The sequence below is a fragment of the Panthera uncia genome (genome assembly GCF_023721935.1).
Source record: "Panthera uncia isolate 11264 chromosome C1 unlocalized genomic scaffold, Puncia_PCG_1.0 HiC_scaffold_3, whole genome shotgun sequence".
Classification (NCBI taxonomy): Eukaryota; Metazoa; Chordata; class Mammalia; order Carnivora; family Felidae; genus Panthera; species Panthera uncia.
In genome coordinates, this window is record NW_026057584.1 from 84,702,781 (window position 1) to 84,716,145 (window position 13,365).

Below are 13,365 nucleotides of genomic sequence, written 5' to 3' on the forward strand. Positions count from 1 at the left end.
AGAAAAAGGACATTAATAATACAGCTAAATCTCAGGGGAGGAACTTGATAAGTCAGACATATATTTAATATAAATATGTACTATTAAAAGCAATGTAAAACTAAAATTTTAAATATTTCTAACCCATATAGGAAATCATTAATTTTCTTTTTTTACAATTCACTTTTAGAATGATGATCTTGAATGCTCCTCTTCTGTAGGTAAATTATCTGTAATGGTGTGGGGGAGAAAATTAATTTACGTAGCTATTCTCATTGTAATAAAGAATCAAGTTAAGAAAGAGATGATTCTGTAAACAACTGTGAAAATTTACTTTTTTTCATCTTAAAGTAAGAAGTGGCTGTGGTCATGCTAGATGGTTATTTCCCTCCCCCCAAATATGCAAAATAGAAAGACTTGCACCTCTGGGACTATGGATGTGGCAACCCAAGTGGTGGCTTTTCCCTCCTCTGCGTGCAATTGCAAGTGACTCCTGCATTCAAAGTCTTGCTTTAGGCACACATTCAAAGCACAATTCAAAGCAGTTTATCTTAATATAAGTAAAAGTCTAGTGTTGGATCAGGGTATTATTTGTTTCAGATTTCATCAGACGGAAAACAGAGGGCTGTGACACTGAACAATATTAAAGCAGAAAAACTGGTGGTGAGGTGGTTTAATCCTCCTGACACCTCCACCTTTACCTTTGCAAGGAAGTCCAAAGGCTGTTGGGACTGGAAGTTTATTTTGTGCTCTGAGGTTCTCAAGCACTTTCACTCTTAAGAAAAAAAAAAAAAGTCTCACAGTTCTTTAAGAAATTGAGCCTGAACCATTGGAGGCTAAGAGATTTCTTCCTTTTCCGATAAATGCCTGTGCTCAGCATCCTCAAATTTGGCTGTCTTTATTTACTTCTATATTAGTTCCAATTACGTGCAGTGTAAACCAGCTTTTTGATTAACAAAACAGCAGAGCATTGGTTAAGAACACTTAAACTTCAAAAAAAATTCCCCTGGGAAGTGGGCTCTGAATCGGTTAATAATGTGCAGTACTTGCTAAATTGCTGACTTCCAGATGTGGAAAATATCTTTCTTGTTTAGGACCTATGTAACCTGATTGGATTACGACAGAAGCGTCACGTTGGAAGCTTTTGAGTGATTATTTAATTAACCATACAGTAGAAAGCTGTATTCTCCAGGAAATCCCTTCCATATTTACATAACCAATCCCTTCAGAGCAAAGGTGGAGTCTTTTCTTTTTAATTTTACTTTAATTGCAATATCAGAAAAATATATACTCCAAAACTTAGACCCCATGCCGTTTAATATCATACTCTTCCTTCCCTGCTAAGTCCCTCTATGGCCTTTCTCCTTTTCCTCCTACACACACTCCCTCACTTTGTAGTGAGGTCTCCGTGAGATGTGGAGAGATTCAGAGATCAGTCAACCCAGCACTCTATGTTAATTTACTTAGAGACCCTTTTTAAAAATGCCAAACTACTTTTTACCATTGAGATCCAATCCAGAAATTCATCATACACACACCCCAGCACACACACCCTAAGATGTAGTTCACATGCAGCATTTTTTTTTTCTGGCTCTGCCATCTAAAAAGAAAAAAAAAATAAAATAAAAGAAGAAAAAGGGCAAAGAATTTAGTTCCAGAAGACGTGCTGAGAAATCCACACAACTTAATGTGCATCTCAAATCTGGCCATTAGAAATATCTGTATAAGAAGAGGCGATCTGGATTAAGGACCCGGGATCTTTCCCTTTAACTTTCGCCCCTTAGAGTTCTCCAGTTCTGTGAATGGTGTGCACCGTTTTCCGCCCTGTACTCTGTAGGATTTAGTGATGAGGATAATGATGCCAAAGGCTTGACGGGGGGGGGGGGGGGGGCGTGGGGAAGAGAGGGGGGGAGGGGGGGAGGGAGGCGAGAGGGAGGGAGAGAGGAAGGGAGGGAGGTGGAATTTCATTTCTTCCACTAAAGCGTTTGCGGAGACTTCAAGGTATAATCTATCCCAGATCCTTTCCCAGAGAGAAACTTGGCGATCACGTTTTCACATGATGCTCACGCTCAGGGCGCTTCAATTATCCCTCCCCACAAAGATAGGTGGCGCGTGTTTCAGGGTCTCTCCTCTCTCTCCTACAGAAAAGAAAAAGAAAAAAATGTCATTAGAAGAGGCGTAACACGTCAGTCCGTCCCCAGGTTTGTGTTTCCTGGAGTGGCCGAAAGAGATCAGTTCTAACCTGCTCCGCAGGAATAACGGTCCTGCCTCCCGACACTCTTGGCGAGGTTTTGTACAGTTTGCTCCGGGAGCTGTTTCTTCGCTTCCACCTTTTTCTCCCCCACACTTCGCGGCTTCTTCATGCTTTTTCTTCTCACCATTTCTGGCCAAAACTACAAACAAGACTTCGCAGGTAGGTTTTTTTCCCCTTTTCTCTCTTTTTATTCCCTTTTGGTATGGTCATCCCCCACCCTCCTTTTATGATTTTTCTCCTTTTAAGTGGGGATGTGAGTCTGAAGTGAGAAGGAGTGTCTGTGGGCAGGAATTTCAGGTGGGTTTAGCTCCTTTATGGCAAGCTTTTCCCAAGAGTGACTTCTTTGATTTCTCTGGCTCTCCGGCACTCTCTCTTTCCTTTTCTCTTCTTTTTTCCTCCCCCAAATAATTTGCCCTGTACCTGTCCATTCAGGTAACCAAAGGTGCCTTTTGCTACCCAGCCTAGGAAAAGTTTTATTGAGAACTATATGGTGGAATGAAAACTCTTCAAGGGGAGAGATTCTGCTCTATTTTTGCATCTACTGCCAATTCATTGTATTCAGCAATTAAAACTTGGCAAATACCTGTGAATAATTACAAAACTTGATCGATACAAACCTACCAAATTCAGGGGCAAGTCTTTCTCTTAGATATGGCAGTGCATCCTCTCCCACCCGAGAAGGCTGTTTTCTAAGCAGAAAGTTGCCTGTTTTTGTCTGCTTAGCGAGTTTCATTTCTTTATTTTATTCTTTGTGTGTGTATGTATGTGAAGTAACACCTCACTTCTGTGATGATAAATAAAGAAGTGAAAGTCCTCATGGAACTCGAGTCGTTTACCAAAGTGTGTGTGTGTTGGGGGGGGGGGGTCACTACAGCTGGGAAGAAAGCTGCTGTCAGGATATCAGAGTTTTAAAATTAAGGATAACTTTTGAAATTGTATTTTAAATGGCAGAGTAATATAGACATGGATTTAGCAGGAGACACATGCACACACATATCCCATTCCATACTTTGGCACTGAAAAGTCGAGAGAGATAACAGAAGTTCCCAGGAACAGTGATGAGCCCGGCTAACATGAATGTGTTTATCTCCCACCTACTTATGTATTTTACATGCTCCCCCTATAATGATGAAGGCAAGATTACTAACTCCAGAGTTAGAAATAACAGGCAAAGATAAAGTTTACAGCACAAATGTCCTCTCTCTCTCTCTCTCTCTCTCTCTCTCTCTCACACACACACACACATACACACACGCTCATAAAACTAGCAGCTTACTTTATTAAACATGTATTTATATGCAATCGTGTGTAAGTCTCAGCATGAATACAGACAGGCCAGCTGTTTCATCCCAGACACTTGTGTGACCATTCCCTTATTTCAGGATTTTCCCCAACCATTTCAAATCAATAGAACGCCAAGAAATGACAAAACGTGTCAAACATAAAAGTCACTCCCTATGCCTAGGTTGAATTCAAGGTGCTTTCTAAATCATCCACTTCCCCTTCTCTCTGCCCCCCTCCCCTCTCAGCGAATGTCTGGAAACTGATACTCACTTTCCAGGTTTTCTGCAAAGCTTCTAGCACGGGAGACAATAGGTGCGGGGCGTGGGGACTGAGTGTGCTCGGCAGAGAAAGGGTTAATGGCCCTTGTGTTACAGTTTGCATCTGTTACATCTTTTATAGCCCCTGTTTAAACTAATCCTCGAGGCACAGCATCTTCCCAACCTCCACCGAGTTTTCGGGATTCTCCTCCTCTCCTGCCTGCCTCCGAGGTTCCCCTTCTCCAAGTTTTGACAGTTTCAGCTGAAAAAATGCAGCGCCTCTCTCGATTTTTAGGTACAAAAGTTTCGAAGCCAGAAAGGATACGATCATTTAGTAGAGCTTAAAAGTATTGCCGTAGCGGTTGGACTTTCTCTTTCCTTTCTTGAGGGGATTAAAAAAAAATTCTACTGGAACTATTTAAGGGAACCAGTGTGGGGGAGCATGTGTGTGAATGAGGTGGGGGAAAAATACTTAAGTAAATATTGTCAAAGTGGCGGGGGGGGGGGGGGGGGGGGGGGGGGGAAGCGACGGTGTCCAAAGAGGCTTATAATTATACTTCTTATTTCGGCGTGAAACGGGAAATCTTAATTTGGGGGCGGGGGACTGGGGGGAGGCAGAGACAGTGCCTCGATAAACTCCAAAAGGGGAGGGGAGGGGGCGCGGGGCGAGTGGGCTTCCTATAATTACTATTATCAATTTGCCCGAGTGTGCTTCATCCGGGGGCTGCTTCGCGTTGTTTGTTTGTTTGTTTCCTCTGGGGAATGGGGTTGTGGGGGGTGGGGGGGGGTGAGACAAGATGAGAGCGAAAGAAAGCCTCGCCTCACCCCAAGTTCCCGAGCCGGGCTGAGGACTTTTCCGAGGAAAGGGTCCGCCTAGCCCTGAGTCAAGCAGCCTTACTGTACCGCCGTGTGCATTCCCTCATACGGTCAGGAGTTATGACTCATTTTGAAGATGTAATTCTTGTCTCTCTGATCCCCTCGCGGGTGCAACACAGCAAACAGTAACAAACACAAAGCGCCTCGGGGCCAAGGCTGGGGGTGGGGGGCGGGGAGGGGGCCGCCGAAGTTTCGCTTTGGCGTTGGGGGGCGCGGATGGGTGCTCGCCGGGGCCCTGGCCCGGCTCCCCTGGGCGGCCCGCGCGCGTTTCAATGGGCGCGGGCGATGCCCACATTGTCGCTGTGTTTGGTTGCTAGATCGAGCCTGCGTGCTGCCGAAGCAGGGCGCCGAGTCCATGCGAACTGCCATCTGATCCGCTCTTATCAATGAAGCAGCCGATCATGGCGGATGGCCCCCGGTGCAAGAGGCGCAAACAAGCCAATCCCAGGAGGAAAAACGGTAAGAAGCGGCCCGAACCAAACTTTTCCGGGCCACTCCGCGGCTGGAGACCCGGGGAGAAGTCGGGGGAAAGGGAAAGGGAGCCGAGGCGGCGGCGGCGGCGGCGCCCGGGGCTCGCGGGCGAGCCTCTCTCCGTGGCCGGCGCCGCAGCCCGGCGCGCGCGGCGACTGGACCCGGGGAGTTGGGGAAGTGCCGGGCAAAGTGAGCGCGGGGCGCCGGGGGGCTCCGAGCCCCGGGGTCCGGCGGGGGCCCCGCGCCCCCACCCCTGCCGCCCCCTCGTGCCCCCGCCTCCGCCCTCCCTTTGCCTCCGCCTCTCGCTCCGCTGGCGCCCGGTCCGCCGGGTCCCCTGGCCGGGCTGCGGGAGCGTCCGGCGAGGGCAGGGCGGGGGCCCGGGCGCCAGGTCGTGCAGGATCCCGGGGCGGGGGGCGGGGGTGGCGGAGGAACTGCGAGGGCGGGAGAGGGGGCCTGGGGCTGCGCCTCCGCGAGGCTTAAAGTTTCTTGCCGGAGTGTCGCGGCCGCCTCTCCGTACGCCAAGTAACGGTCCGCGGGCAGCGGGGCCCGGCCGGGCGCGCCCCGACCTCGGGTGGGAGGGACCCGGCCGGCCCTGCGCGGGGTCCGGCGGGGTCGGCGCGGGCTCGGGGGTGGGTGGTTCCTCTCCAGCGGGCTCTGGCCCCACGCCGGGGACTGGCGGAATCGCGGAGAGCAGGGAGACTTTTCTGGGCAGTTTTCTACATGGTCAGGAGGAGCCCGTTATCCAAGCTGAGTCAGGAAGGAGGAAGGAGATGGGGGTGCGAGAGGGACACACCGACCAGAGGTGGGAGATTAAAGGGGTGGCTGTTAATAAAGTCCGTCTTGGAGAAAGGCAAAGAAGGGATGAAGAGAAGGGGGGGGGAGAGAGAGAGAGAGAGAGAGAGAGAGAGAGAGAGATCGACCCCCTAGGTATTACCCCCGAACAAAATCGTGGGAATAAAAGAGAAAAGTGATTGGCAAGAGCGCAGAAGGAGCCTGGGGGAGGGGAGAGAGCTGGGGACCGGAGAGGGTGCCGGGGGTAGCTGACAGAGTATACTGAGTTTGAAAAGAAAAAAACCAACCCCCCAAAACAAACAAGCGAACTAGCGCCAGCTCAGACTGGGAAAGGAAACTTCTCGCTCCCTTCGATCTCAGCTTTATCACCCGGCGCGGGGCCGCGCTGACGCTCCGGAGCCGGACGTGGGGACGCGGCGCCAGCCCGTCCTCCGGCCTCCCGCAAATGCAGCCCGCACCTCTCGGGGACCGCCCGGCCCACTTGGAGCAACTTTCCTCTAGAGAGGACAATTGTGCGCGCCCCCGGCCTGCCCCGGAGCTGCGCGGCGCAGGGAGGGGGCGGCCGGGGGCGCAGTGTGGGGTGCTGGAGGGAGAGAAAACACAAAGACGAGAGAATTTTGATTAGAGACAAATGATGCTTCTCTCTCTGTCTCTGCCTCTCTAGGGTGTGTGTGTGTGTGTGTGTGTGTGTGTGTGTGTATCTTTTGCTTGTTGTGGTGGAGGTGTCGAGCCATATGGGGGAGTGATAGAGGAATTTTAGTCAGAAACTGTTCGTTACGTTATCCTGCCTTTTCCCTTTGTGCTGCCTTTGATCTATTTGCTTGGCTTAGTATTACAAAAAAAAAAAAAAAAAAAAAAACAAGTACAATAATATATTCTGAGCTGCTTCCCCAAGATCCAGTTCAGGCTGCCTCTTTTTAAGTCAGTCTCTCCTCTTCCTCTCCCTCTCCCTCTCCCTCTCCCTCTCCCTCTCCCTCTCCCTCTCTCTCTCTGTCTCTGTCTCTGTCTCTGTCTCTCTCTCTCTTAATTTAATTTTTTTCTTCATTCTGGTATCTGGCATTATTTAAGGTGGTCCTTACACAGGAGACCTCCCCTTCCCCATCTCTGGGTAATTTAGTAGACACTAAAATTATACCTAATGTCCCCCTCTCCTCTCTTGTGTTTCCTCTGTTCCTTTTATTAAATGTTGGTTATTGATTTTCTAAAATCAATGTCTGTTGTGGGGCTTTTTTCCCCCTCTTACAAGTATCTAAAGCACGGTGCTGATCAACTGGATAACAAAAGCTTTGTGTCAAGGAGGCTTTTTTTTCTTATGTTAAACAGTCATTTTTTTTTTTTTTTCTGAGAGAAAAGAGAATGAGATATAAAGCAAGGTTCCCAGAAGTGTTCTTTTGCAGAAGAGACTATTTAGAATGTTTGTTTCTGCTTTCCTGCCTCCTCCCACCCCCTTCGGGATTTTGCCACCGATGACCAGCCTGGCCCCGGCAGTGAGGTCAGGCCAGAGCCCAGGTCTGGGGAAACAGAAGGCTCCAGGCTTCCTGGGAACCCTGAGGGGTGGGGGTTGGCAGAGAGGAAGGCCTGCTGGGGGCTTCGCAGGTGAAACAGAGTGCCAGGGAGGTGCTCAGCTGTGGACACTGCAACCATATCCCCTCCGCCCAACTAGTAACTTGGGAGAAGCCTCAACACTCCGAAATGGAAAGTTGAATTGCAAATTTTGAGGCATTTATCTCAGACCTTGCATACTTACCAGCAAGCCTTCCATTGCTTACAGCTTCTCTAACTTTTACTACCTGTCTCTCTTTCCGAATAATCTGTGTAAAACATGCTGTGAATTAGTTACTTGTCAGTGTTTTTCCTTGGGTTTAATCTGACTGAGCAAAATGCCCTGGTTTAGAGAAGCAGGTAGAAGAGTTTTCTTCCCCCGTTTTCATTTTCTTTCTCATCAAGCACATATCCAATGCCTTTCCCTTTGGGAATTGCCAGGATTTATCTGAACTGAGTGGATTTTTCTTCTTTCCTGGATTCATGGAAAAGATGTCACTTTTGAGCTTGTGTCTTTGCTGATAACACTAAATATGATGATGCTTATCAAAATCATATAGAAATTCCTGGAAAGGAATAATGGCAATACTAATCACAGAAGTAAGAAGCTGCAAGGAAAAAAAAAAAGATGGTCATCCAGGAAACTAGAATGGCACTTTATATAATTTTAATGAAGTCAACAATGTATATATAGACGGAGGCGACAAGAAGAAAAAACATGTAAAGCAATTGTGTGTGTGTGTGTGTGTGTGTGTGTGTGTGTGTGTGTGTTTGAAAGGCTGGTCAAGAACGTGAGTTAGAAGACGATGCTGTACACAATTATTAAAAAGCAAAGGAGAAGGAGGCAGTTTGAGGGTAATAAATGTGCAAAGAGAGAAACAAGAATCTAAAATCCAGCCTTCAAGATTCTCAGGCCAGCAAGATGCTTGGCAAAGACAGTGCCAGGGCCAAATTAATCCATAGCTGACAGTCTCCTTTCCCCCACATGGAAAGGATGAAATCTCTTCCCAGAAAATAAGATGTGCAGGAGGAAAGGGGGAGAGGGGTGAGGGGAAGGAGGCAAAAAGCAAGTTGCCGGCAGACAAGAATGTGTGTCAGTTTCAAGAAAGTTCAGTCAGATGATCTTCAGTCGCCTGACTCACTTTGTAACACTTTCACTGAAGCTGGAGAGGAGGGGGGAAACCCAGCTCCCCCCCTTTTCCATCCCCCTGATTATACCCCACTATCTCCACACAGCCTTGGAGACAGAAATGAGCACTTGGAGCGAGAGATGCCCGGCTGTTGCCTACCACTGGCGCGGCCGGGGTTGTAACTTGCAAAGTTTGTTGCTTTAGCCCCTGATTGGGGCTTCGGCTCCTGGGGATGCTCCGGCTTCCCTCCTGCCTCCTGAGGAGCCTGGAAGATGGGCCAGCCTCCCCAGCCCACTGCCTTCCAGCATCAGCCTCTGAGAAATCGCACATACACATGCAGGTTGTGACAAAGATCAAATCTGGAAACTGCTTGCTTCAGAGAAGGGAGTGAAGCCGTCTTTTAAATGAAAACTGAATTAGGAGTGGAGGGGGAAAGGAAATGGAAGAAAGAAGGAAAGAAAAAAAAAAGTTAAATTTGATTTGTCTTCAAACTTTCAGTTAAAGGGTTGGGGATTGTGTGGGGGAGCGGGGGAGATATTTACAAATGCCTCTGGTCTCTGATTTCCAGTGGTAAAGACAAGGGATAAAGTTGGATGTTTTCAGGGCTTTGGACCCTAGGGGAGAAGCAATCAGATGAGCAGAAATGATTATCCTTTTTTAAGATAAGCCCTCTCTCCTTACCACTTCCTTAAAGGGAGTGGAGGCGCTGGTGGTGATGCTTAGAGGCAGTGGAGGACGGAGAAGTTGCTTCCGTTTCAGAGATGCTTAAGTAAAAAGGGAAAGAAATGCATTGAGCCCCTTCTCAAGGATGTGGCTCCTGTCTGTCCTCTCCGAGAGGTGAAGTTGGGCTGGGGCTGCCTGGAGTCAGAGCCCCTTAGTACACACTGAGGCAGGGAAGTTTCCCTCGGATTACAATCGCTTCAAACTTGGTTATCTTTGCAAGTAGGGAAATCTTTTGCAAGTAGCTTGCTTCACAGGGTTGATGAGTTTATAGGGAGACTGGTTTTGCTGATTCTCAAAGCACTCAAAGGCAGTTGGTGTGGCAGGTACCAGTACTGAGGGCACTCCAAAGATAGCTATCTCCATCCTTTTCTCTCTGTGGAGATCTCCGTGCAAGTTTCGTCATGCTGCACACACACAGGACTGGGGGCTATGTATCTAGACTGATCTATTTGTTTTATTTCGGTTTGGGAAAACTAAGTCCACTGGGGCAGAAACATGCCTGCTTTCGTAGCAGAGCCACTAGCCTGCTGGCACCCACAGTGGGACGCTCCACCAGGGGTAAGGGCGGGCTAAGGATTTTAAACTTTACATTGTTCTTCTGTTGCCAAATAAAAACAAATTCATGTCTTCAAGCATTTATTTCCGAATATGATTTGAATAAAGCCAAGATTAAAGTTCCCTGCCAAACTGCTATGTCACATGTATGCGATGCTTCCCTCCTTGGTGGCTTAATTTGCTCAAAGTAAAGAAAATTCCAAGAGGTTCTTGAAGCCCCTAATGCCGTGTTAAGTATATTTCCTTGGGAAAATGTATGTCTACCCTGAAGGTAGGGAAGGACAGTGTGGCCAGCTCTCTAGCAGTGCCGCGTTTATTCTAAGATGTGGGAGATTCTTTTCCCTACAACAGTTTTTGTCATCTGCATTCTTCCAAGGCTTTTAAGGTGCATTTTCTTCTGTGTGAAAGGGAACTCTTTGTCCTTTTCCTCTCCAGCACCGTGGCTTCCCAAGGTAGACACTATTTTGTGCCTGTCACAGAGAGAGGGAGTGCAGGTTTGCAATGCTCACAGACAATTGATTGTCTGCCCTAATGTGTTTCATTTACATGTTTATAACGTCAATGGTGCTGGGGTGTCCACTGTACCATTCATTCCTGCATTCCCACAAGGGGGCAATTGTCTGAATGGCCAAGTCAGACACCTTTTTGATTGCTCTTTGGTTGTCTTTTTAGAGCAAAGAAATAAAGGAGGAAAATCTGTGATGCAGAAACACTAGTTGAAAATATACAGAATTAAATGTCACCACAAAAGCAGATGTTAACATAAGCTCAAATATGCTTTTTCGCCAAGATGTGAGGGTTGAAAAAAATAATTCAGAGCAGAGGGAAGGATGATTTAAAACCAATAAATATAGTCCTCTTCCCCCCCTCCCAATTTCTTTTCTTTCTTTAGCAATCGGAAGATGAAATGTGATTTTCCTTTTCATTTTTAAGCCTTGAAACATCTAGGCACCTCCCCATTATTTGTATGTTTGCTGTGATTTGTGAATTTTGTGTATATTTACATAGCTCTGTTTATACCAACAGCGTCAGCTTACCACTTGGAAAACCTATTGAATGACTATTTGGGCTGTGGGGAGTGTAAACTTTTAAAAAGTAAGATCCAAGTATTTCATCAAGCATTTTTTAAAAAGGAAAGCAGTAATAATCAGAAGACTCTATGGAAGTCTTTGCCTTAATAGCTATGTGCCACTTTTATCTTGGGTGACAGTCCTGTCAGAGTGAAAACTCTCAGGAAAAGTGTAACTAGTAGTTACAAAGTAAATAAAGAATTTCGTTTTAAGGTGTTCTGTATTGTTTTTATACTGTGTGTGTGTGTGCGTGTGTGTGTGTGTGTGTGTGTGTGTTGTCTTGTGTTTCCTCTGAGAAAAGTGAGAGGAAAAGCCATCCATGTGTGTGTTTTTGGCTTTTCTCTTCATTCAGTTCTCCCCTACATATTATGCATATATGTATCACACATGAATACATCTGCTTAAAAAAGGAAAGATTTCACAGTTCAGATGGTGCCTTGCTGGTTCATTAAGGTAATACAGTTATTAGAAGTTGGTCTGATTTCGCGTGTGGTCCATAAGGAGAGAAAATACTAACTCTTGTGTCATCTGGTAGGAGGTAAATAGGGTGGGGAAACTTTAATAATTTTGTAGTAAATTAGGGAGAAAAAAATCGCTAGTCTGTGAAAAGATTTTTGCCTCTCCGGGAAGACACGCACAGTAGCTGCACCGTTAGCTGAACCCCTGACACGGCGGTCTTTTGAATGCCTTAGGTATGATTTCACTTTCGCTCACATCAATGCTGACCTGAATGCCTTTCATATCTGATCCGCTGTGTCTCTCCCAGTAAACATCCCCTGAGGGGAGAACAAAGAAAGGAGCTCTTCTTCTTCTTAATCACAATTCAGCCCTTTCACCGCCGGCAGGCTCCATTTGCATTCTGCCACAGAAAGCCAAGATGAAAAGAAAGAGAGAGAGAGAGAGAGAGAGAGAGAGGAGAGAGAAGAGGAGAGAGGCCGAGGGTAGTAGCTGAGTAAAATAACTTAGGTGTTTGTGGCTGTTTGTTGGGCTTTCCCTGGTTACCAGCCTTATATAGTTGATGCTTGACCAGGCCTTGTCCCTCCTGACAGGCATATAGTGTTACAAGATGGCATGTCTGTACTATTCATGGCCACCCGCTCAACACTTGAGGTAAAAAGTGTCAGAGAGGGATCAAATTCTCCCTCAGAAGCCTGTTAGACTTGGGGTCAGGTGTGTGGACTTCCCATCTTGAGTGCTGCCTACTATTTGGCTTTACTTATTGTTTACCATCAGACCAGGGAGGTAAGGGCACTGGGGGGGGGGGGGCGCAGCTGGAGGCTGCTCTGGAGGAGAGAAGGGATAAAGTCTCCCAAGGCCCTGCTCTGGTTTCAGGGATGGGTGTCTGGCCCAGAGAAAAAGGGAGAAGTGCTTACACCCAGCCTGAACACGCTGATAAATCTTCAGGAAAACTGGAAAAGACTTTCCCATTTTTTCCCCTGACTTTTTATGATAATTCATATTTTCAAATGAAAGGGGAAAAAAGCCAAGAAAGAAACTCTCAAATGAGCCAAAAAGGAAAAAAAAAAAATTCTCTGAAAAGAATTTTAGGGGGAAAAGTTGTTCTATTTTAAAAAGCTTTGAGGGCTGTAAAGTGCCACGTTTTTCACACCTTCTTCATACTTTTTTTTCAGATTTTTTTAGTATGTTTAACATTTGTGAGATGACAGCCTTTTTGTATCTCAAACTGGATGCTTCAAGATTTGTAGGGAGGGGTTGGTGGTATTCACGTTCTCCTGAGAGAGAAAGTTTATGCCTCAAGGGCTCCTTCTTACTGGGAACTGTTTAAACCCTTGCAGGCGGACCTGTCAGGTTTTACTGTGTTATTTGCCTCCATTTTCAACATGCAAAAGTAACATGCAGTTAATGGTATCGGAACGAGACCACAGCAAGAGCAGAAAGCTCTCGTGACAACTTTTCAGCTACATTATCTTGCTTCTAAACTGCCTTGTCTTTTTTTTTTTTCCTTTCTGAAACCAGTTTTAGATACCAACAGTTTTTCAACAGATAGATTAAGTACATAATGCGCGTGCGCGCACGCGCACACGCGCACACACGCAAGTTTAGAAGTGCAATCGCTTCGAGTGAATAATTGGAAATGGGGGCTGTTCTTATAGCCACGGTGCGGATTTCACTTATAAGAGCAAAACTAGCAGAGATATTAGAAGTTGTACATGAGCATGTGACAGAGATTCCTGATTTTTTTTTCTTTTTCCCAGAAGATTTACAGAATTTACAAAAAGAGATTATCCCTACACCTTCCACCCCTCCTATCCACCCCCATGACCCAAGCAGTGAAGGATTTAGGCAGATTTACTTCAGTAAACACCTTTGGACACTTGGGGGGAAAGTGGGAGTCTGTTTGCAAAAGGAGGCTTTTGTTAAGTGAGGTACCGGGATAATGCTTTACCAGGCAGCTGTGATATTAACCTACC

The 13,365-nt window shown here is 46.6% G+C and overlaps 1 protein-coding gene across 5 annotated transcripts in view; it reads left to right on the plus strand.

Moving 5' to 3' along the window:
* The first annotated feature begins 1,923 nt into the window (after positions 1-1,923).
* Positions 1,924-13,365, plus strand: part of ZEB2 (zinc finger E-box binding homeobox 2) — a 133,612-nt gene continuing 122,170 nt past the window's right edge. Inside the window, exons 1-3 of one of the 5 annotated variants that reach the window (XM_049616165.1) lie at positions 1,924-1,980; positions 2,124-2,392; positions 4,968-5,109. In XM_049616165.1, the coding sequence (XP_049472122.1) occupies positions 5,037-5,109 (73 nt within the window). In that variant the 5' untranslated portion in view covers positions 1,924-1,980; positions 2,124-2,392; positions 4,968-5,036. Of the gene's footprint in view, positions 1,981-2,085; positions 2,393-3,916; positions 4,070-4,561; positions 4,701-4,725; positions 4,776-4,967; positions 5,110-13,365 lie in introns of those variants that run through there. The other 4 variants (XM_049616166.1, XM_049616169.1, XM_049616168.1 and 1 more) reach the window with 4 other exon arrangements.